Source organism: Crocodylus siamensis, chromosome 1, assembly GCF_052110815.1.
Source record: "Crocodylus siamensis isolate JL-2025a chromosome 1, ASM5211081v1, whole genome shotgun sequence".
NCBI lineage: Eukaryota > Metazoa > Chordata > Crocodylia > Crocodylidae > Crocodylus > Crocodylus siamensis.
In genome coordinates, this window is record NC_143395.1 from 207,641,048 (window position 1) to 207,666,330 (window position 25,283).

General features: G+C 48.4%; 1 protein-coding gene across 1 annotated transcript in view; it reads left to right on the forward strand.

Annotated features, from left to right (window-relative positions):
• Window positions 1–25,283, forward strand: part of SPAG17 (sperm associated antigen 17) — a 354,514-nt gene that overhangs the window by 207,479 nt on the left and 121,752 nt on the right. Inside the window, exons 20-23 of the mRNA XM_090053742.1 lie at window positions 10,317–10,559; window positions 19,857–19,968; window positions 24,137–24,274; window positions 24,695–24,802. Coding sequence (XP_089909868.1) covers window positions 10,317–10,559; window positions 19,857–19,968; window positions 24,137–24,274; window positions 24,695–24,802 — 601 coding nt within the window. The remainder of the gene's footprint in view (window positions 1–10,316; window positions 10,560–19,856; window positions 19,969–24,136; window positions 24,275–24,694; window positions 24,803–25,283) is intronic.

The window sequence follows — 25,283 nt, forward strand, 5'->3', positions numbered from 1 at the left end:
CCAGGCAAGCATGGGGAGTCCTGTGCACCTCAGATCTGTGTGCAGGGTCAAGGCAGGCTGCCACTGCAGGCTTTGCCCTGGGCACCAAACTTCCTTGCCAGCCATGGCACTGGCTGAGTGCACAAGGTTACCCAGCCCCCACTTTAAACTCATGGCAGCACGCAGGATAGCAGCTGGTGCCCGTAGCTGGCAGGTTCCTTTGTGCTGCTGCACTGGTCAGTCTCAACCCATCCTCCTGACCCTAACTCATGATGGCACCCCTGGCCCTGGCAGAGCCCATCACTCCCAACCCACTGTCAGGGCTTCACCACCCCCATAGGTGGATTAATGCACAGACCAGCTGGCCAGGGATGGAACCGACAGCTGTGGGGCAGGGCACAGGGTGGGAGGCCCTGGGCCATAGGAGTGGGTCCCAGGGCCTCAAAGAATCTTAATCTGCCCCTGTCTCCCCTCTTCCATGTGCCATGCTGTTGCCACTTGGGGATTCCCTGGGTTTTCCAGTACTGGTTAAATGACCTTCCCTTGCTGTTTCAAACAAATTGCAAGTGAGGATCACAGACACGAAAGAAAAGGGAGCAAATAATTTTCTTTTACATAAGTCACATTTAATGATTTATTCACCTTAACTTACATAAATATCAACCGGTAAAGAACTTTCAAGGTAAACAATTTCACCCAAAGAACCTTTTCTGCCAAGAAGCAGTAAGCACTCTTCAGCTTATTAAACCCATGGAACCAGGTAACACAGCTACATTTGGAGAAAACTGAACAAAGAGGGGACCCCAGGGTCATTGGGCAAGAGAAAAAAGGGAGGTGGCAGCAGAGGCAGGCAGAGAGGCAGGCAGACATACCCCACCATTCTTGCAATGCCAAGTTATAAAAGACTATTTTGTTCAATTGGAAAGGCAGCTAGTTGGGAAAATTAATAACTCGCCACTCTTGTAAAGTAGCAAATGTTACTCAGTGAATGGCAACAAGAAGATGTGAGTTTTAAATGAAAGCTGCACAAGAAAAACTCAAAAACCTTTGGGTTAACAGCTACAAGACAAGATAAGCTGAAAGTCACCACAGAATCCAGCCTGTGTGGAAGCCCAGAACAGTAGATTGTTTTATTTTTATGTTACGGACCTTGCAGTGTTTTTTAAATAACTTTAAAGGTAACCCTCCCAACCCCACTCCCCCCCCATATACACATTAGGTTTTACTTTTCTACAGACACATTCAGGAGTGAGCCAACCACTCCTGATTGCTTTTCAAAGGCAATCGGGAGCCTCTCTCACTTCTGTGGCCGTGGGGCAGAGAGCAGTGAACAAGCTAAGAAAAGCAGGAAGGGCACCCCCTGGCCCATGGATCAGAGAGCAGAGGTGGCAGGCAGACAGACACCCGCCAACTCAGACCCCACCATGCAAACAATGGACACTATTAAAGTGGGGGAAAACAAGGATTCAACCAATGTATTTATTGCTTTACTTATTTAGCATTTGTTTGTTTTTATTTATCATTGTTTTAGTTATTTATCATTTTATGGTACTTTATTTATCACCCTTACTTGCAGGCAGAGATGGCCCCACCTATGGCTAGTGGGGCAGAGAGCAGAGGCAGCAGGCAGGCAGGCAGGCTTGTAGACAGACCAATACCAGTACCACAGTCCCACACCCCCATGCAACCAACTGATACCATCACATGTGGGGGAAAAGCAGAAACTAACCACAAAATGTATCAGCCTTTACTTGCAAGCAGGGAGGGAACCCCATAGCCAGTGGAGCAGAAAGGAAAGGCATCAGGCAGGTAGATGCCCACTGCACCCCTCCACCCCCCATGCAACCAACTGACAGTGTCACATGCGGGAGCTAACCAGAGCTAACCAGTTTGACATACATCAGTCTTTACTTGCAAGCTGGGAGGGCACCCCATAACCAGTGGGGCAGAAAGCAGAGGCAACAGGCAGACACACACACAGAGCTTATCAAACCCGTGCCCTCCCCCCCACAACTATGCAACCAACCAAGTAACAGATCAGGAGCTAACTGGGATATTTATCAGCTGTTACCATGCATCCTGCATGCATGGTTTTTATGGAAGGCAATTGTAGCACCATTGCAAGTTACCACTGATGTGCCTCAACCACACTGTGCAGACAGTGATGACATGTCCTAGAGTCATTCTCAGGCTTTGTACTTGGTCTGCCTTTCTTCTTTGGTGGTGGTAGCGGTGGCGGCAGTGTTTCAATCGGAGCTGAAAACAGGAAGGAAGGAATGTGTGTATGTGGGGGGGGCATTAGACCAGTGTGTGGGAAGATTAATGGAAAAACCACCAAAAAGGGCCTGCCCTGAATAGTATTCACCAGCAAGCAGAGCCTCCATGCCTTGCATTGCCCTTCACCATCCTGCAGAACAATCAAATTCCCCCACCTGTCTAGTTAGTTGTCAGTTGAAGTAAACAACGCCCCACCCTCTCTATGTACGGTGTCACCCATCACCCCCCTCCCCCACCCTGGGACCTAGCCTAATCTCAGGTGTCATTTCACATGTCACAATGTCACTTATCAATGGCTAAATGTACCGGTTGTGGAGGACATCACGATGCCCTCTTGCAACTCCATGTCAGAAAGCAGCTCTCATGTTGGACTTCAGCCTGCACTCAAGCACTGTCTTGTTGTGCCCCTGATGGGCAATTCTCCTTGGAATCATCCAAGACATTCAGAGGATCACATTCCCTAGTCTTACACGCCCTGGCTAGCTGTTTTCTGTCTGTGGTCTGCTACCTTCTCTCAGACATCTTGGATCAATATGGTGTATCCATACCCCAGCCACTGCTCCCATAATTTATAGGGCTTTTCTGCAGTGGGTCAGGAATAGTTCACACCCCACACCACCCTCATTTTGGTGGGGAAAAAATGTTGGCACAGACATGTTGGCACCGTCCTGGCAATTGTTTTGCAAAAGAGCACTAAAACCCTCTATAAGTAAGAAATGAGCTAGGTACTGAAGGGCAAGCCAGGGAGAGTGGCCAGACATGATTGCATAGTCTCAGCTCACAATCAGACCCACATCCTCACAACAACCCCCCGCACTGCGCAGCCACTGCCGGCCCCTAACCTTGTCTTGTCCAGGGTGACAACTGCACCTCCACCCCATGATGTGCCCCTGCCCCTGACTGAATACACCCAGTGCCATAGCCCCATTTTTTTCCCTTGTGCTGGCTGGGATTGCCCAAAGAAGGTCACTTCACAGTCAGATTCATGGCAACACAGCACCTGAAATCTGCATAATTGTCCCCCACCTCCCTTTCAGTGCAAAATGTACCATTCAGTGCAGACATGCTGGCACCAGCCTGGAATTTTTTTTTTGCAGAAGAGCACCAAAAGTGGGTGCAGGTAAAAAAAGATATGTGTACTGATGGGTATGCCAAGGCGGGTCACGCACAGGGTCCCAAGGGCTACCTACAAGTCACCCATGTGTCAAGGCACTATGCAGAGATTGGAAGTAGTCCCTGTAGCCACCATGCACCCCTGTGCTGCTGCCAGTCACAGTTGCAGAGTCTCAGCTCTCAGTCAGACTTACATCCTCCTCCCTACCCGCCTGCCTGCCCCAGCCTTGCCCTGGCCAAGGTGAGAACAGCACCTTCACCCCCTACTTTTCCCCTCCTCCTGACTGAATGCAGCATGGTAGCCACAGGGGTTTTTTTCTTTTTTGTGCTGACTGGGATTGCACAAGGAAGGTTTTACATTTCAAAGAAGGCATTTAGCAGATTCTCAGGTTGAACTCCATCACTTTGTTCTCTCAGGAGCAAGGGAAGTTTAGAGGGTCTTGTTAACAGTTTACTCCTGGTCTTCCCCCTTCCACCGTTTCAACACCACCCACCAATGCACTGGGTCTGAGGCTAGCCAGGGAATGCTTGGGGTTTCTTTTCTTCCCATCCCCACATCACACCCAGAAGCAGGCATTTCCACTCCTTCCCAATAAAGGAGGCAGGCAGACAGACAGAGTGAAATGCCACTTTATTGCACCTGAGAGATTTGTAAGGCGCACACACACAAGTAATGTAAGCAGAGTATTGTGCAGGGGGTTACTTGGGCTTCTTTCCCTTCTATGCCTCCCTGGCTGACCTGCCCTTTGCTCCCTGAACTGCAGTGGTGCCCACTTGGCCCTCCTGGCACTCATGCACCCCTCAGCATTTTGGCAAACAGGCTCACATGTAATGGTCTGGCTACTTCCTGGACAGAGGCAAGCCAAGCGAACCTACTGTGCCCTTTCTGAGGTAGTACTTGCTTATGGTAGCTGTGCTTGTTTACACACTGCAGGAGATCTTTAATCAAGTCTTGTGACATCTGCACATCGACATGGCACTGTGTGGCCAGGTCAAGAAACTGCCCTGTGCAGTCTAGGAGTTGCTTCTGGAATCTGATTGTGTTGTCCACACTTCAATTCTCCTGGTCCTCATCAGACCTAAACGCCTCCTGGACTTTGTCCCCCAGCCATCCATGGCTGCCACTTGGATTTGTGGCACCTCCACCAAAGCTTCCATCATGCTCTCTCTGGTGTGTCATTGCCTGCAGCAATAATCTTGTGAGCACTCCACTCCAGTGCAAGCTGACATCCAAGGTTCAGCATCGGCCTTGGTAGCTGGTAACAAAAGGAAAACAAAGTGTTCATGGTGTGGTCAAATTTCCTTCCCCCACCCCCAAGCATTCAAGTGGGTGGTGACCCCACCTCCATTGCTAAATGCACTAACTCCCCTGCACATGCAACCCACAGGCAGTGCTGCTCATACCAATAAAGTTTGAATGTAGCCCGCAGTTGCTGCTTTGTGGGTGGGGGTTTCTTGTGCTGCATGCCAGCTCCCTGTCACCCCATTCGTGATTGCACAAGAGGTTACCCCACGGTCAGACACACAACAGACCCATGGCAGCTGGCAGCCTTTAATTGAGAACAGCACAGTTCAGTCCTGGAATGAACTGCTTGTGTGCCTCGGGGAGTGGGGGGGGCATGGACTACTTTCATTTCCCTTTCACTCAACCCCCGCTTTTTTTTTTTTTTATGTGCTGGCTCCCATGCACCCAGGGCAAAGGCCCCAGGCACAGATCCAGGGGACACGCTCCTCCCATGCTTGCCCAGAAGTGCATGCTGCAGTGGGATCCACCTTCCCCCACCCCCATTCCCCCCAAACTCGCCGCTCGCCCCCCCCCCCGCTACAACACTGCCTGCGTACACCAAAACAGTGCCTTCCAGAGTGGTGCACATGGAAAAAATTCACATGCCCCAAAATTTCTAAGTCCCCCATTTGGAGGCCAAGCCCCCAATTGCCCATGGTAGCTAAAACAATGAGTTTGTGTTGTGAAGAAATATTCTTCACCCCCCTCACAAGAGGACGGTGACTCACTTCCAGCACTACATGCACTAACCCCCAGCACATTCAAACCTCATGCACTGAAAAAGTGCCTGCCAGAGAGGCCTAAATGGATATAGTGCCCATTCCCTCATAATTATAAGTTCCTGGTCACACATCCTCTTGAGTCCCAGGAACAAAAACCATTCTTTGGGTCTCAGGAACAGAAACCACATCTGAAGCAGTTTCCTCCTTTTCCTCCTCCTCATCTGTGCTACTTCATGGAATAGAAGGAGAGATTGGGGTCATGATCAGGGTCACCTTATCTTGGGTGTCCCTCTCATCCAGCACTGTGGAGCAGTCTCCCTACTGCTCTGACATGGTCATGGTTTCTGTCTCAGAACACTGAGTCTCCTTCCATAGGTGTGCTTTCCAGGACAACATCAGTCCTAAATGACTGGAGACAGAAAGCCTCACCTGCATCCTTGGAGAGAATGACATACAGCTGGTTGTAGAAAGGAACAATTGTGTGCCCTGCCACATAACAAGAGATTGCATCCTTGCCCCCAATGAAACATAAATCTCAGGGCCTTGATCTTGCTCTGGCACTGTGTTTAGTCCTGGTTGTACCCTCACACCTTCATTTCTTTGGCAGTTGAATACATCAACTTATTCCTCCTACTTTCAAGTTGCTCTATGATCTTTTCCTCTGACCAAAAGTCAGCCAAGTCCTTCAGTTCTTCCTGGGTCCAGTTGGGACCCCAATTAATGCATGTATCAGCCTCCTGATTTGTTGCCTGGATAGTGCTGGACTTTGTTTTCTGAGACATCAGAGAAGCTGTTCGTGGCCAAGATGTCGTCAAGACCAAGGTATTCTGACAACAACTGAGTCATGAAAAGTTGCTTGCAAACTTTGTGAGGCTGTTATATAAATGTGTCTTGAACAAACCTTTTTGAAAATTCCATGTACTCATGATAATGTTCCAGTGATGATCACACCACTTGTGTCTGTGCCTGTGCTTGGCTGCTCTTCCTGCAGACCTAAGTTCCCCTAGCCTCGCTGTGCCACCAAATCAAGGGCACTGTGTCCCCAATGGACACCCCTTTGAGAGGTGTTAATGGTATCTATTGAGACATAGCGCTGTCCATCACACACCCATTTCAAACCTTGCCTAGTTCGGGGGAAGACTCTTTTCTAGGGAGAGGGGGCTTTCAAGCCAGGGTTCTTGCAGGTCAACTACTTTTTTTTCTGGGGAGGGGTTGGTTTCAAACCAGGATTCTTGCAGGGCAACTTTTTTTCTGGGCAGAGCTGGCTTTTAAACCAGGGTTGTTGCAGGGCAACTATTTTTTTCTGGGGAGAAGTTGGTTTCAAACCAGGATTCTTTTAAGCCTAGGCTCCTGTCTGGGGAGAGATGACTTTCAAGCCAGGGTTCTACAGGGCAACTGTTTTTTTCTGGGGAAAACTGGTTTTCCAGCCAAGGTAAACCAGGGTTCTTGCAGGGCAATTTTTTTTTCTGGAGACACATGACTTTCAAGGCAGGGTTCTTGCAGGGCAACATTTGGTTTTCTGGGGATAACTGGCTTTCAAGCCAGGGTTCTTGCAGGGCAACTGTTTGTTTTTTTCCTTGGGAGAGATTGATTTCAATCCAGGATTCTTGCAGGCCCAGGCTCCTGTCTAGGGAGAGCTGGCTTTCCAGCCAGGATAAGCCAGGGCTGTTGCAAGGCAACTTTTTATTTCTGGGAACTGCTGGCTTTCAATCCAGGGTTCTTGCCAGGCAATATTTTCTTCTGTGGTCCTACAAAGCAAAGCTCTTTTCTGGGGAGATGTTTGTTTCAAAACAGGATTATTGCAGGTCAGGCCTGTTTTCTGGTCAGCTGCTTCTTTCAAAGGTCAGTAACTCGAGAATGAGGAGGCATACCCAACAACTATACTATTTTCTGAGTAAATACTTCTCAGATGTGCCTATTCCAAGGGAGGCAATTATTTCAGGTGGAGGGCTGCTTAATGAGGTTTGGTCAGCTGTTCAGGGCTGCATAGGTAGCCTCACCCCTTAATAGGTGCCATGCCCCCTGGCTGCCATCTTAGGACCAGAAGTCCCACCTCTAACCCCTGACCTTGATAGCCAGAAGTCCATCCCCTTGTCCCCCCAGAAATACTCCTTTTGGGAGGGGACAGTGGCCATCTTAGAACCAGAAACATCCAAATTATACACTAAAAGTCAAACACCTACCATAATGTATTTTAAGTGACTGTGGCTTGGCAGGGAAGGCAGTAAGTGAGGGTTAGCATGAGGCTTCCCAGGGGAGGAGTGGTTCAGGGACTGAGGAGGGGGTTGATTACTGGTGCATTACTTACTGGTTTACATGTGGCTTTACAGGGAATTGCACACTGGGCTTAATTCAATCAAAAACCTAATATGTGCAAACACTGACACAATGCTCCAAAATAAACAAGTTTAAATTTTAGAAACCTATTTAATTTAATGAGGATTAAACCCCATAATGTGTACAGGAACCCTAGGACTCCTACTTTCTAAATGAGTACCTTCATTAAAGGGCAACAGAGTTCTGCTCCTCAGCTGCTCTTTCCTTCTGGTCACAAACCTTTTTTATATATGTTTTTATACTGCACTCATTGTGCTTTATCACATTTAGGGGACAAAGCAGGAATAATCCAACAGTATATGATAAGGATGAGGCAAAGTCCTGTGGTAAAAATATGTTTTATCTTATTAGAGAATGTAAGCGAACTTTTGAAAATTGTCTAAGTTGCTTAGGTGCATAAGGCTTAGCAGCCCAAATAACTCTGGGTGGAATTTTATCCCTTTGGTCACCGTCACAGGGCGGGGACCCAGGAGCGGCCGTGATCTCTCCTGGCGCTCCCTACCGTGCCAAGTGGGTGTCCATGCACCCTTGTTATCTCACCTGCCATGACTTTGATAGCGAAAGTATTGTAAGGGAGGCTGCCTTTTACCCCCTTGAGCACGGTACCCCTTGGCATACTCCCGCCAGTACCCCATCTACCGCTGATTCTGTGTACTCCCGCCACAGGGCTATGCATGGCTCCTACCACCCCTCATACCAAGCCCCAAGCCTCTCAGTTGTCCCAGACGTTGTTGCGTCTATGGTCTTTTCTTAGCGGCCCTCTCCGGGGCCTCTCCCCATACGCTTGCCCCCTCCTGGGGCTTCCTCTCAATGCGCTCGCGCTCACGCCCACACTGGGGGTCTTGCTTGCAATCACGCAATCGGAGCTCAGGTGGCCTCAGCCTTACCTGGCTCCAGACCCCCTTCTCTGGGTCTTGCCCCCCACTGGGGCCTTTCGCCTGCGCCCACACTGAGCTTCTCCCAATACTGCCCCCACTGGGGCAAAACTCAGCGCCCCTCTCCAGCACCAAACTGCTGTGCCTTCTCTGGCACCAGATTGCTGTGCCCTCCCTGGCACCAGGAACCCCCACACTACTGGGGAGTTCCTATGAGGCCTCCTCCAACCCCTACAGCCCCACCCAGTCCTCCAGTCTAATATTAACCAAACCCATAAGCTAATCGGCTGTAACACAAAAACCCAACTCAAACACTAGCCTCCTGGCTTAAAATGTAAACCCAAAGCCCTCTGACTCATCATTATTTCCATCCCTGCCAGGGCTCCTCTGCCTGGTATTCTCACCCATGAACTGCTCAGGTCATCAGGCTTCCCACCTCTGCCTACTCCCAGCAGAGCTCTCTCCTTCATGGCTGCCAGAAGGGAATAGCCCCTTCGCCTCAGCCTAGGCTGTTTATAAAGGCCAGGTCCTGCCCCCTTCCGGTCAGCTGACCTCTGGGGTTGTCCCGGCAAGCCACACCTGTCCTCCTTTAGGAGCAGGGCACTTCACTGCCCTGCGACAGTCATCTAAGTAACACTTTTTAGTTATAGAAGTGGTATTTTGGCACTTACATGCTGCTAGGAATTCTGTTTCTCAGATACATAACCCTGCATGTGCATGTGACTATATGCAAATGTACCTGGAAATAAAATGAAGGAGAATGACAATATTTCTACCTTATTTTAGCCTTAATACCTAAGTGAGTAGGGCACTTGTCCAGGAAGTTGAAGACACAGTTGCTATACATCCCTTGCCCATAGGAAGTTTGAAACTGCATTTCTTGACATCCTAGTACACTGTGCTAACCATCACAAGTCAGGCATAATCCAGCTGCCTTTCTGGCACTCCTTTCAAAGTTGAGCCACTGTCCCTTGCATTTAATTGACACTGAAAAATGAGTGCAATATAGTGGGGAAGTTCCTGCCCTTCACTGGGGATAAAGATACTTAGGCCCTTCTCCTTGCAAGAGGAACAGCCGTCTCACTGAACCATGCATACAATTGCTGTTTTCTTCCTGGCCACACATATATCCCTCTCTTGGCTGCCCAGGGGGCCAAATCCTACAGGAGTGTTAGAAAGGACTGTAGCTAATGCCTAACTTAGTGGCATAGTACTTACAGGTAGTGTTTTGGAAAGTCAGAAAATTACTTGCTCAAATTCCTTTCATGGTGACAGGGACCTAGGAGTTGGGTCTCTGAATTCCCCACAGCCCGCTCAGCTATTTGGGCTTAAAACTGGAAGACCACTCCTACTGCTCCATCTAACACCTGCTGGGTGTGTGTTTTAGGGCACCTGGATTTCCATAGAAGGTTGCTGGTGCACATCCATAAGTGGTGCTTACACATGTCTTACCAATACATAGCTTTCTGTGTATGCTCAGTCCACATATATACTGCATACTCATTTTTCGCACTGCTGGAAACAGAATTGCTACCTGCACCAAAACACCACACTTTGTCTTTCAAGTTACTTAGGTGTTTTTCAAATTTTTATCTGGTCATATAATGCACTTGCATAAGGAAGTGAATTAAAGCTGAATATACACTGTTATTTACAAAATATTAAGCACCGTCTTATGAAAACAGGACCTGAGTTTCTTGATTTTTTTTTTTTTTTACATTTTAATAGGCTTGGAAGGAAGAACATGATCGACTATTAGAAGAAGAACAATTAAAGGAAGAGAAAAAAGCTGAAAAGAAAGAAAAATCAAGTGGTAAAAAGAAAGGACCGAACAAGGAAGTACCAGTCATTGAAGAAAGCAAGAGCTCGAAGAAGAAAATTTCCAAGGAGAAATCTAAAGATGAGCCAGCAAAACCACCTGAACTTGAAGAACACAATATCCTAGCACCACCCCCTGAGAAAGTTTATCAGGTGAGAAGATTATAATACCACATTAGGAAAAGATTCACACTTTAAGAGGTCCCTGTAATAAGCAGAGGCCCAGGTCCTACCTGGAAATAATCAGGAAATCAAGCTGAAACATCCCTCAAGAAGACAGCCCTGCCACACTGGCTATATAAGCTCAGACCAAGGATAGCTCTTGGGGAGCTCCTCTAATTAAAATGTTGCAGTGTCACATGTATTAGGCCCCCACATGTTTAAAAATGGCCATAGGACACTTTAACTAAAGCTCACTCAATGAGCTATAGTTAAAGTGCCCCAGCAGCCATTTTTAAACCCATAGGGGCTTATACACATGATGACGCAGCAATACTAGAGCGTTCTAATTAGAACACATCAGAGCATTTGTATAGGCACCTCAGATTACCAAGCTGTGCCTCTGGCCTGCTTAGAGTGCCTAAATCTGACTCGGTGCTCTGAATCTGTGGGTTTAATTCACTTGCCAGGTGCTCTTGCCTGTTTTTGTTGCTCTTTATAACTAGGGATCTACCAAAAATCATGCCTGAAGTGCACTGCACAGGACAAAAGTTCAGCCTGGCAGATGGATCCTTCCACCTACCTTCCACCCTCCCAGAAGGGAGTCTCCAACCACTACCACCCATCACTTCCTCTTCGTGGAAGTGATCTTGATGCTTCCCCACCTTGGGGATTCCTGGCCTGCCCTCTTCTGCCAATGGAATGAGCTCCTTCTCCCCCATTGCTGGTGCTCCATATCTTCTCCAGGCAAACCACTGCAGGTGGAGATGATGGCTTTCTTCTGCTGCCAGGGGTCACAATCTTCTAGTTTCCACTTTCCTGGGAGTCCATGCTCTCTTCCTTTTCTTGAACCACCTCTCGCAGTCCTTTCTCCACAGTCTTAAAGGTTTTTCTCCAACATGGAATCAGAAGATGCTTTAGAGCATTGCTATCTCCTCCTGTCTCTTGTCTTCTCCCTGAGGGACACCACCAGAAGGCACTGCTGACATTGCAGGCACTTCCCCACCTGGCTGACACTGGAAGAAACCCCCAAGCTGTTATCTGCACAGAACCAAACCAGTACCTGGGTGGAAGCCTTGATGGTGTGTGCTCTTACCTAGACAGACGCCTCACAGGTGGAAGCAGAGGAAAAGCTGAAAGTGGCAGTGGCTCTGGGATTGTGATGTCCACCAGCCATGTCTCTGGTCTTCTAATCTGCTGCCTCTCACTTCCTTCCTCTGTTTCCAAGCAGACATTCCCTCTGTAACTGGCCTGTTTGATGTTATTTAATCCTGAAGGGTTCTATTTCCCCTACAGATGTCTTTCCTCTCAGCAAGCTTACAGTGAAGGAATGTGAGAGAGAGTTTCAAAGCAGACTCCCTAGAAAACTCCCCCTTGTTCTGGACTCTTGTTAAACAAGGGGCTTAAGTCTTGGTCTAGCTGCTGAGTTTTATCTGCGTAAAATAAAACTGGATTCCAGGAATACCTCCTCTCTGGTCTCATAGATGCTGTGGAGGATACACATGGTGACCATGAGTTGCAGCAGGTTCTCCTCATTCACCTCAAGGTGCACGCTGGGAGCACACCAGTTACAACATTGCCAGTGATGCAACTGGGGAGTCCAAGGGTGTAGTGCCAACTCTCCATCAGGTTAGGAAGTAGGGAAGTAGGGAAGTTTTGGAAGACACGGACACTGTGGGGGTCTGCCTGCCCAGCTAGCATAGATGTGGGTGAAGTGATGATGAACAACTCCTTGCAGGATGATTGAGAGGTACCCTTTGTGGTTGAAGAATGCCCAGCCATCCTAGGCTGAGCAGACATGATGTGGGTACTGTCCAAGGCCCCTGTGCAATTGGGGAAGCACATGCATCAGAAGCCAGCTACTACATCCTTCAGGTTGATAATGCAGATGAAGCAGTTTGCCAGGACATCCTGGATGACCAGCTAAACCTCCTGGACAGCCTCTCTGGCCATGGGCAAGGCAACATCAAACTGGTTGGCAATGTAGCAGAGACTGCCAGGAGTGGCCAGCTTCAAGACAGCAATGGCCACTTGCTTCTCCGAATTGAGGGTTGGCTGCATGTTGGTTGATGATGTCCTGGTGAGTGACATTATCATGCAGATGATGATGTTCATGGAGGTGTCATATCATATATGGAAGGTCTGGAGCCACAACTCATCACCCCAGGTACCAAGGACTATCTGCTCCCACCAGTTGGTGCTGATGGGGTGCACCTAAACCCTGTGCTTGACAGGTGGAGGTGGTTCTAGAATATCCCAGTGCTTGTGGCATACAGGATGGTCCCATCATCACTGTCCAAGAGGAATCTGGAGCCACAGTCATGGATGCTCAGCAGGCAGGGGTGCAGAGGCACAACAAACAGCTCAGTGCTTGTTAGCATGAGGATGCATTCTAGGGCCTCCCACTACCGCATCAGATATAGCAGGTCATGTGTGATGTATCATATGAAAATCACACACTGTGATCAGCAGGACCTGACACAGCTCCAGGGTCTCCCTGCTTGTGTACAGAAAGTGGGAAGCCATGGCATGGTGCAGGATGGCTTGCAAAAGCCCCAAAATTACCTTGCCTGCACTGCCGGCCAGCCAGACTGGAGACATGGCCAACCAGCTGCCTGCATCCATGCAGTCTGTGGGGGAGTGAGGGCAATCAAGCCAGAAATTGGGTGGGCTTGGCCGGGTCCCCCCTCCTTAGGGGGAGGGTCCTTGGTGCCTGCTGACACTAGCTTTGGGCATGCAGAACCCTCCAGAGCTCCCCCACCTGCCCTGACAGCCAGCCATGCAGATGGGCATGGGGGTGGGGCAATTTAGCCAACAATCGGGGCTGAGGAGCCTCTGGCCAGATCCCCCCCTACAGAGAGGCTCCCTGGTGCCCAATAGGTGCATACCCCCAAGAGCTCCAAGGCCACATGGGCCCAGTTCAGCACTTCCCTAGACCCAAGCAGGGGTAGTCTGGCTGGGCCTACCAGCATTGGGACTGGCACCCCATCCCCCCAGCTTGCCTGCTGCTGTCAAAAAGAAAGATGGGCTGCAGGGTGGGATCTGAACCCTAAAGCTGTGGGGGCCCAGTCCAGCACCTCCCAGACTCCATCAGGTTTACCTGAGCTGAGCCTATTCAGCCTTGAGGCTCTCATGTGACTGCTATGCCAGATTTTTACAGGAATGTAGAATAACAAACTGGGCAGATGATTGTAGATGTTGCAAGAGGGCTGATTTTGATACCAAAGTTTTGTTTTAAAAATCTCTACCTTGTGTCCCTGATTCATTTTTTCCCCCAAAGTTAATTATGATATCATGAACCAATTTGCATGGTGTCTTCCATTTATGGGTCTTTCATTCCCAGGTTTTTGACTGCGCAGACTGCATTGATTCAAGATTGTTAAAATAGTCCTTGTATCTTTCTTGATTCCCACCACAGAAATGTCTTCCAGATCAGATTCTTCCAAAAATAGTTTTCTTGAAAACATGAAAAAAGTGCACTGCATTCAGCAACTTGTCTAAACCTATCCCAGCCTTGCATTTTCTTGGGGAGCCACATATCAGACATCTTAACTACAACTATGTCCTAGTTGTCGTTTTATAATCATAGCACTGATCCTTGTTATATTTACCCATGGAAGACTATTGAGTATTTGGGATTCTATCTTGCCATCTTATTTTCATTAGCTTTCCCGAACAGCTTAAATGAAAATGGGGCAAATATCCACAGTTGTCTGTGGTTCACAGACATAGAATAAGGAAATCAGATCTACTGCTTCATAGACTGCTAATTTGGCTACAAAGTGTATGCCTTCCTGTTACAAAGACATTCATATAATCTAAAGGCTGTTTGAGCTTTAGGAGTTTTCTTGGGGACTTCATCATCAGTGAGAACTTTATGAGAGAAGGCTACTCAGGGAGATGGGTTTGTCTGCACCTTGAAGCACATACACTCCCATGGTGATAATTAGTGGCATATGGGAGCAGGCTATGGCCTAAAACATGGGCATACAACTGCTAAGCAATCTTTTTAGGAATGAGATAGCAAGACACAGTCATCAACAAACAGAACAAGTACCCTTGTTTTCACATGCAACTTTCAGGAATTATCCAGATTTCCATCAGTTATGTATCTAATTCAAATACCCACATCAATATTGTATAAAGTAGTAGTGCTCAACTTTTTTGCCTGGGGGCAATGCCCAATCTGTCCATAAGCTGGATCTAGCTGGTGGTCCTGATCTGGAGCCCTGGGTGGGCATGGCCAAGTCCCATCTGGCTGCACAGAGGGGATGGGGGGGAAGGGGATGCAGCCCAGCCCCAACCCAGCCCTGCAGGGCAGTGGGGCTTAACCTGGCCCCTTGGGATATGGAAGGAGGCTTGACATGATCCCAATCTGGCCCCTTGGGGGGTGAGGGGGGAAGGGGATTCAACCCAAACCTGGCCTTACATAGGGAGGATGGGAGTGGGGGGCAGAGCGTGGTGCAGCCCTGACCTGGCCACATTGGGGGAGGGGGCGTGACACAGCCCAGTTCCAACCCTCTGTTCAGGAGTTACCCAGACTAGGGGACCCCGGGAGGCTCCTTCGGCACGGGCGCAGGGGGCGGAGCAACCACTTACCTGCTCCAGGCGGGAAGATCAGACCCGGGGTGGCGAGCAGCGGGACCGGAAGTGTCGGGGCGGATCTACTCCGCCCAATGCGGAGCCATGGAGCCTGAGCTGCCGGCACGGACCCCAGCCGCCTGCAAGGGAGCGGAGGGGTGGATCCACTCCACCCAGCACGGAGCAGCGGAGACTGAGCTGCCGGCATGGACCCCAGCCACTGGCAAAGGAGCAGAGGGGCGGATCCACTATGCCCAGTGCGGAGCAGCGGAGCCAGGGCTGCCGGCGTGGGCCCCAGCCACCGGCAAGGGAGCAGAGGAGTGGATACGCACCGCCCAGCGGGGAGCCCAGATGTTCTGGCACAGCAAGCAGGGACACCTGGCAAGGAAGCAGGGATCTGGCGGTGCGTCCGGCGACGGGGGCGCGCAGGAGCCGCAGGATCCAGTTAGAAAGGGCGGAACGGAACCCCAGTGCCTGCCAAGGTGGATGGACTCCAGGGGGTGACCCTGCTATAGGAGAGCAGGGGAGGGACGCGGGACCCTTCCCCTGGAAGAGCTACAGGGAGAGAAGCGGACCCGGGGGGGGGGGATAGGAAATGGCCGGAACTTCGTAGACGAAGGTCCGAAGTACCGGGGACCTTATCCCTCAACACCTCTGGTGAGGAAGGACTGAAATTGCTTAGAAGAGCAATAAGGATGCTCATCCTGGAGGACCGGGCAAGGGTGTAGGGGAGGAGGAGCCCTCAGAAGTCCCACGGACCACCAGTCTCAATTCCGGTGACTCCTGCACATGCCGCACAAAAATCCAACTGGACCAGGAAAAACATCAAAGTTGTGGCAGGCGAGCGCGGTGCGTGCAGAGGGGACAGAGGAGGGGCTGTTTATAAGAAAAGAATGCACACTGGGACCAAACCAACAGGCGAGCGATAGGCTCGTTCACACCCACTACATAGGGCATGAGACTTCAGGTTTTGGAATTTGGTAGCAGAAGAGGGTGGTCATATTCATTGCCAGTGTTCCCCTGCCACCAAATTTTGCAATCCATAGGGAACTCCACAGGCAAGCATGGTTCCATGGGCTGTATTTGACCTGCAGGCCAGAGGATGAACATCCCTGGTGTAAAGCTTCTTGGCAGCAAACAACACTAAATGGCATTGGACTGAGGACGTAGACTTGATTTACACCATTTTACTGAAAATGGAATGGAGATATTCCCAACTATTACAAAGCAATCTGCACCCACATCAGTACCACCTGGTATCAGAGTTGTACCAGCTACAAGGGTTAAGCTAATTGCCTGCAGGAGGCTGGGCTTAGTATATAAGCTGAGGCCTTTCATTTGGGCTTTTGATACTCAATGCCTCACAACCTGCAGCAGCTTCGTGCCTTGGACCCTCATGCTTCTTTGTTCCTGCCTTGCCCCTGCCTTTCACACCTCATTCCTATTTACCCTACTGTGTGTTCTGAACTCCCCAGCTCCTGGCCTGGACTGCATCACTACAAACTAGAAATGCAACTTTTGACTCCCTGGATCTGATCTCCCTGGATATTACTTTGTGCAGCTTTAGCTACTGATCCAGATTTCCTGCAGGTTCAGGTACTGTGAGGGAGTGGGGCCTAGGAGCGGCCATGAACTACTTAGCGCCCCCTACCGTCACTCAAGGTGGACTCAGCACCCTCGGATTCTCGCCCGCCACGACTTTGATAATAAATAGGTTTCTATGGGAGGCTGCCTTTATCCCCAAGTAGATGGTGTGTGTGTTCCTACCCCTACTCCATATGGGGTACCGCTGGGCACCCCTGCCTTAAGGGCTATGCGTGCCTCCAAACCTCCCCTTTAGCACGCCCCAAGCCTTGCAGTTGTTCTGTGGGACGTTGTACGGTCCCCTGCCCCTTGGGTGCTCTCCCTCTGGCACCCTGGGCTCATAACCCACCTGGCACCCCTGGGCCGGGCTCCTACACACCGGCCTGTTACCAGTGCCCCGGGCCTGTCTCGCCACTGTCCAGCTACTACCGGCACCCCTGGGCCTGGCACATAGCCGCCGCCCTGTTACCAGCACCCCTGGCACGTAGCCGCCGCCCTGTTACCAGCACCCCCAGGCCTGGCACGCTCTTGTGCTACTCCTCAACCCATTGCCCCACTCTGGGACCTATTGCCCACCTCTGGGCTTCCCCGCCCCTCTCAGGGCCTCTCCCACGCCTCTAGCGCCTCTTGCCCCTCTCGGGGTCTCTGCCGCGCTCTCTGCGGCCATTGCCCCCCTTCTGGGCCTACGCCGCGCTCTTTGCCCGCGTCCTCCTCCCCTCTGGGGCCTTGCCCTCTCCGGGGCCTATACTGCAGTCCTCAGGCTTAGGGTTCAGGTGGCCGCAGCCGTGCCTGGCCCCTTGACCCTTCTCTGGGTCTTTTGCCCCACTGGGCAAAACACCGCCCTTATGGGCTGGGGTCCGAAACCCCGCACACCGCGCCTCTCCGGCGCAAACAGTTATGCCTTACTGGCACAGTGCCCCTGCTGGGCACCGGGAACCCCCAAGCTGCTGGGGAGCTTCCGTGAGGCCTCCTCACACCCCTACAGCCTCACCCAGTCCTCCGGTGTAACCATAACACAAGCCAAGCCCAAATGGCTGTAACAAAAACCAACAAAGAGCCTTCCCGCTCGTAATGCAAACTCCCAGCCCCAGCAGGGCTTCCACCCTACCTCCTTTCAGGGTGCTCTCATCCCCGGCATCATCGCAGCCAATCAGCACCACAATGCTGCCACTACCAATTCAGGCCGCCCAGCCCAGCCCAGCCCAGCCCAGCCACAGAGCTCGAGCTCCTGCAGCTGCCAGAAGGGAACTGCTAGTCAGGCTCTGGCCTGGGCTGTTTATAAAGGCCCGGCCCTGCCCCCTTCTGGCCACCTGACCGGCTGGTTGCCATAGCAACCCACAGCTGCACTGCCCTGCTGATTGGCAGCTCGGTTCCTTTTACTTCCATGGCACAGGACACCTTGGTGCTCCTGTGACAGGTACTTGTTTAACCACACACTCTTCAAGACTGCTTATACCCCAGTCATTACACCAACTTCCATAATTCTTCCCATCATGCCACATGAACTTGTCTAACTATAACAATTCATTTGTTATGGCAGTGAGTCTTAGATAGAAGGTTCTGTAAACCTTCTCTTCTGATGGTGTTAAAAGCATCTATAAAAACACAATAAATGAGAATCTTCTGTTCTCTACATTTGTTCTGTATGTCATGTGGTAAGGATCAGATTTGTTGTTTCTCTTCCTTCTCTGAAGCCACAATGGCTGTCAGGCAAGGAATTTTCATCTATTTGGCAAGTAGACCAGTTGAGTATGATTTTCATAAAGATATGAATACCTTGCCAGGAATCGAGGTATTAGAGAGACTTCTTGATGATTGTCATATAGGAAATGATTATCCTTCTTTCTAGATGGTCAATAGAAACATCTTTATGTTCTTAGGGAATCCTTCACTTATGCCACATTAGCTGAAAAAGCTCTCCAACACAGATTAAGTAGTATCCATCAGTAGATCTCAGCTGATATAAGGAACCATGATTTGGGCAAGGTAAGTCACCTGTGTACCAAGGGCAAAGTGTAGAAACTGGGTTTGGGGACCAAGTCAGGAAGTAAATGGAGTCCAGGGGTAAGCCAGGTCAGAAACCAGAGTCAAGAGGGTAGAGCTAAAATCAGAAGCTAAAAAGGTATGGAACCAAAGTCAGAAGTAAGTTGTTGAACTCTGCAGAAGTAAGAAGATGATCTGTCTAGCACACTGCTCCTCTCAGAGGGTTGCCTGTAGACATTCTGGATGTCTGCTCTGATGCACTGTAATTACAGCACATTGGAGCAGACTCAATTACAGTCCACTCCAGCAGCCTTGGCATCTCATGTTTTCAGCATCCCTGCACTTCAAAATGGTGGCGGGAGCTCCCTGCACTTCAAAATGGTGGCGGAAGCACTTTAACTAAAGCTCAAACAAGCTTTAGTTTAAAGCACCCCCACTGCCATTTTGAAGTGCAGGATGCTGAATACATGAGAAGCTGTGGGTGCTTTAATTACAGAGGTTCCCAAGAGCTGTGCTAATTAAAGCCTGCTTCCCCTGCCTCCCCATCCCCAGAGCACATGTAAAGATGCCCAAAGATTCTGATATCTTGACCTCATTAATGTCTCCTTATCTGAGAATGAGTGTCCATTAGATGCAGGCAGCTTCTAAACAAAGGTACTACTTTTGCTACCCCAACACCCCTAAGACAGAAAAAGAGACCCAGAAAACGGCTGTCCAACTTGTGGTCCATGGGCTGTATGTAGTTCATGAGGAGTTAACTCATGGCCTATGGGCAACTACCTGGTTTCTGCTTCTCCACATTATTCCCCTGTTGCTTCTGCCAGAGCCTTTGGGATCCCACTCCCTCCTCCAGCTTCCACTTCCTGCCCTTGCTTCTGGGGTGGGCCAGTGCAAACCATGAAGCATGGGGGTCCAGGGAGCCCCACATGGTGGGGGAGCCTACGTGGTGAGGAAGTATCTGGGTGGGAGCATGTGGCAGTGTTTTGAGTGGGGGGGAGGACTCTACAAGATCCCCTGCCTGTGCAGACTGCAACTCCCATACACTCAAAAGTTGGCCAGCCCTAGTCACATTGATTTGTCCTCCAGCTATCTCTTTCAGTCTGTCTGCCTTTACATTTCAAACAGTTTGACATTTTTTTCCAGTTTCATGGTTACAACATGGGAGAGGATCTCATCCAAGTCTCCGGAAACACTCGATACCTTTACCCTGCAGATGGAGGACAAATTGAAGTAGAGAAGATAGAGTTTATAAAAGGTGATTGTTAATATTCCATCTTAATTTATTTCTGATTGGTGGGATGGATTTAAATTAAATATATGCATGAAATAGGACACCTTTTAAGAACTACTATTTGGGAAGTTTAATATCTAGGGGTCTTGTTACACATTACACTGGGCACATCTACACATGCTATTAATGCATAGTAAACTGCCCCCAGGAAAAGAGCCTACACAGGCACTAGGTTGGGAGCAAATTAATTCCCAACCAGAACAGGTGAGACAGGGATGTTCCTACCCCCCTTCCCTGCTCTGCTTCATTGCAGCAGCCAGGGGTAGCTCCAGACTCCCCCTGAGTGCCAATCTGGGGGAATAACGGGTTGGGGGCTGGTGGACTGCGGTATCCCAGCCAGTTGGGGATCAGAACCAATCCCCGCATGGCTTGGCTGCTAGGCAGCATCCCCAACAGGTAGAAATATTTTTCCTTGCAGTGTGGGGATCAGGACCTTCCCAGTCCTCACGTGGTTGTGCCCTCCAGGTGGGAACACCTTTCCCTGCCACATGGGGATCAGGTCCTAACGCAATCCCTACCTGGTTGAAAAGCAGCTATCCCAGCTGCCAGGACAGGTCTCTTGACCGTGTGGTGATCAGGGTGGTCCAATTCCCACATGGTGGGGAGACAGCTGCCCCTGCAGCCCGCATAGCTCCTACCACTTAGGGCTTAATTAGGCAGCAGTTGGCCCCCTTCTGCCTAGGCTGACTGGGTGCCAATTGCTTCCGGCCAGCATCTACAAGTACGCTACTGCACAGTAGGTAATGTGTAGCTACTCTACTACCTGTATTTTCAGGTAGTAGATAACTATTTTACTGCACAGTAGCGTAGCACATGGTTAAATATGACACTTTACTGCACAGTAGATTAGTCCACTGAGCAGAAAAGCATCTTATGTATACACACCCATTGTGAGCTGCTCAAATTTTGAACTGTGTTAGAGCTAGCTCAAGTTTGGAGCAGTCACTGGTTCAGGATAGCAGGGGCCTGAAGGGCTGAAAGGTAAGGATCCACCCCTCCCATTTCAGGCTTCCCCCTGCCACCCAAGCCTCCCCCAGTTCCCTCCAAATCTTGGGGCTCCCCTCTGCCTCAGGGTCCCCCCCCTTACTTGTAGCTGTCCTCGTTGTCTGGCTCAGGGGAGCAAACATTGACGGGTTAACCTGTCTGTTCATTCCCCGCTCCCCCACTGCTGATTTTGTTAACCCTTCCTTGCTTGTTTCCCCAGGACAGAGAATGCAGGCAGGCACGAGTAAGTTGGGGGGAGGAAGGCAGAGAATGGGGATCAGGAATACTGAGAGGATGGAGTAATGGGCCAGATCCAGGCCCATGGGGGAAGGGGAAGCAACAGGGGGCGGGATTTACACTAACATATAGTCTAGAGTCACTACACATTAGTGTAGCACAAGCTGGGTAACACCGATCAGAGATAAACCTAGGCTGGGGCAGTATGACTTTAAGCCACCTAAAGAGTGCTTAAAACTAGTTTCATGTGTTAATGTGTAGACAATGCAGGGGTTAAGAGCTCCAAAACCTACCTAAAATGAACATGTAACAAGACTCTAATATGTTCTTTTGATGCCATTATTCTTCTTCAGTACAGAAATGCTAACACTATGTTTACATATGAGTAAGTTCCTTTGCATATCTATATAATAAAGATTCATTTAAAAGGAAACTGAAAGAGTAGTTTCTAATCCCATTGTAACTCTCTGTACTCATAATATTGATCCTTTGCTGGCATATTTTAATAATTGCAGAGAACCAAAGAATCAGAAAGTTAGACATGAAGACTGATTCTACCTAGTCCTTCCAGTGCTAACCATTAAGCTCTTCCCAACATTGCATGCTGTGGTGATTTGTTCAGTCTATATTTAAATGATCCTTGCAATGACCTCCCCAGTTTCTCTTGGAACATTATTTTGCAGTCTGCTAGATCACAATATCAGGAAGTTTTGCCAAATATTTAATAAACATTTTTACATTGTTAATTTTGTCTTATTGTTGCTAATAAATCATTTGGCCATCATCAACAATTTCTAATCTCATCTTTCTGTATCTGTAATCATAATGGTGAGTTACTGTGTTTACTTGAATATAAGATGACCCTGATCATAAGATGACCCCCCCAGAAATTAGATTCAATTTATGGAAAATTTATAAATTTGATATAATTTTCCAGGTATAGAATCTATTTATTGGAGGTTTGTCTTTAATTTTCTCCCTTCCCACTGCTACAAATGGAAAAATAAATCTGGGGAGATTGGCTAGCCCTTTTGTCCTCTGTCCCTCCCCTCCAACTTTTTCCCCCAACAGCCCCTTCCCCTACTCCTTTCTGTCAGACCCTACCCTCCCTGTTCACATGGAAGTGAGGCAAAAAATTGAAAAACCTGATTTGGGAATAAACATAATTTTAGCAATTTGCCTATAGTACCTATAGACTTAGTTCATCCAAAATTGATGCATTTTACCTTTTTTGAAACTGTTGCAAGCTTTAGCAAAGGTACTGTATAAACACAGCTTATGTAACACCTTAGCACCTCCTTGTATATAGTACAAACTTTTTTTCTTTCAAGGAAAATTTTTCATGTCCCAAATCAAATCAGCCAAATCAATTCCTAATCAAGAACCATATGTGGCCCTACTACCAAAAAACATTCTCCACCCCCACCTTGGGGCTTCAGATTCTTCCAAATTCTTTGTCAGGCATCCTACATGCAGGCGCAAACATGGAGGCTTGGGGTTCAGATGCCCCCAAGTTTTGCTGGCCCTCAGTCATATAGCCACAACAGCAAGCTAGGGAGGCATCTCCTATTCCCATAAAGTTGGCATATAGCTAAGTTCTTCCCAGTGGAAGTGGAAGTAAGAAGTTAACTATCCCTTACATCAGTCAAGGTACTATCCCCTGCCAAGAAAGTGGTTTTCCCCTACAACTAGGAAAGTCACCTTAGTGGTCATGGTGCTTCCCCTGCCAGCACACCTGGATAGTGCAACCCCTCTGAATATACAAACTATGTATGATATTAATCCAAAGCCAAAAGGCTCATGACTTATGAGGCTTACTACTTAGACTTATTATAGTTCATTGGGCTGGGCCCCACCAGAGTCAGCAGCATTTCAAGCCATGGTGATCCCACATCTCAGCACTGCTCAGTATGCTGTGTACTCTAGATACCTCCTACAAAGGATCCATGTGCTAATTAGTACCCCACTCCCTCCCCACTCATGACTGGAACTGGGTGTTTTTGTCAAGAGTCCTGGGATGCTCCAAAAATTTCTATGCAGATGAGGTGCAAGGCAACCTGATCTGCCTTCACCTCATGGAGAGCAGAACCACACTAACCCATATGTGACAGGCTGAGAGAGGGGCCAACAGAAGCATTCTGGGTAAACTGTTTGGAGCCCTGATATTTAAGGTTGGTGAAGAAACAGGTATCACTGGAAATGGGAAAGAAAGGCATAGCTTAGCTGTGGGAGTGAAGAGAAAGTCAAAATGATTTTAAAAATCAAATCAGTGCTGAGGGGGGCTGCACTTAATAAGCACTACTATACATCTTGTTCAGATGGGTTTCACTAACCTATACTTGTGGTAGGTTCCTATTAGCATGTTTGCTCAACATGAGCCATGTACTTTATAGTTGTGCTCAATGGTCGTGTCTACATGAGCCACCCACTGCTCAGCTGTTACTGCAAAGTCATTTAATACTTGCATAACCAAGTACTAAATGACTGTGCAACTAGTTACTATACAATAGTGTCCTGGCACAGTTGCCTAGTGGCACTTATTGCACAAATAACTCATTACTACTGCACAATAAGTCTTTTTTACTGTGCAGTAGGATCACATCACATCACAGTTTGTGCCCAGGGATGCTACTGCACAGTAGTAATGAGCTACTGAACAGTAAGCATCTCGTGTAGATGTGGCCAGTGTTGACTGCATTTAATTAACTTCATAGTTGGTTTCCATTATAGAGCACATGCTGCTTTCAGCATCAGTTCAAAGATGGACAATGTATTTAATGAGGTTTCCTTGTATATGAATACAAGGAATGAGGAGTTTTCCCACCACGCTGATTGGGGGCTGGGGGAATCTTGTCTGTATTTAAGGAAATACGGTAAATACAAACCATGATTGTATTCCACTGTTTTCCAGGGCCAACTTTGGTCAAGATGAAGGTGGCAAAGGACAGCCACAGCTTCTTCATTCATATCACAGACCCCAAGAAAACCCAGACAGAAAGGGAAGCACAGGAAATGAGTAATCCTTTGGGAGGACAGCAAAATGAGCCAGGTCAGTGGGTCACCAGGACTGCTGTAAAGAATTATGAGTCAGAGGTATTCCAGTAACAGGGGCAAGCCATAACAAGGGTCAGGTTATGAAAGAAATTATTTCAATTCTTACCTAGCACACCAGGCAACATACGGTAATAGGCTCTGTGTAAAGAACTTGTGGTTACTCATATATAAATATCATTATTTTTCACAGAATTTCTATATTTTGGGATAGAAGATAGACCTAAAGAATTATGGAACCACTCTATATTGGGTTCAAGAAGTCTCTTCACCTGTTGTCAATTATAATGTCTTTTATCTAGCCCAGCCCCTTACAAGCAAAGATGCATATACTAGTCATTAGGCTGCAGTTTAATTGGGTCTTAAATATATATTTTTCTTTTTAACCTCGAACCTTTTCTGTATTTTTTAAAATCAGTAAATGAAAAGAAAACTGTGAGCAGCAGGTTTGGATCTTTTTCAGCCACCTTGGAAAATGGAATCCAGCTGTCTTTGAGCTACTATGGACCTACAGGAAAGGCAGCAGGTAAAGCAAGCAAACAGAAGAGATATTTGAGGCCCATAATGAGAATTCTGCTTTCTTTCACATGCCTATTAACTCAACAATGTGCTGCATCCAACCCTGACTTTCTCAACAGCTGTCACTACATAGTTTGGAAATTTTCAACAGGAGTTGTACTGAGTTTACTTTATCAAATGTATTTTATTAATCATATTTCAAAATGGGGAGAGGTTACTGTGCCTTTTATAGTTGCTGTGAAAACAGCCCAGTACAGTAAGAAAATCACCAGCATTGTCATTAACTAGTCCATCAAAAACAGCCAATTAGTATGAGCAAAAGAAAATGTGATTTTCTGAGGCATTTTCGAGGTTTTCTGATTAATAATTTCTAAATTTAGATAGGTGATTATGGTAATTCTTGTTTTTTCAAGACATTGGTCTTTAGATTACAGCTGTACAGACATAATGAGGGATTTCTCTCAGACTTCCAATAAACGCTCATCAAC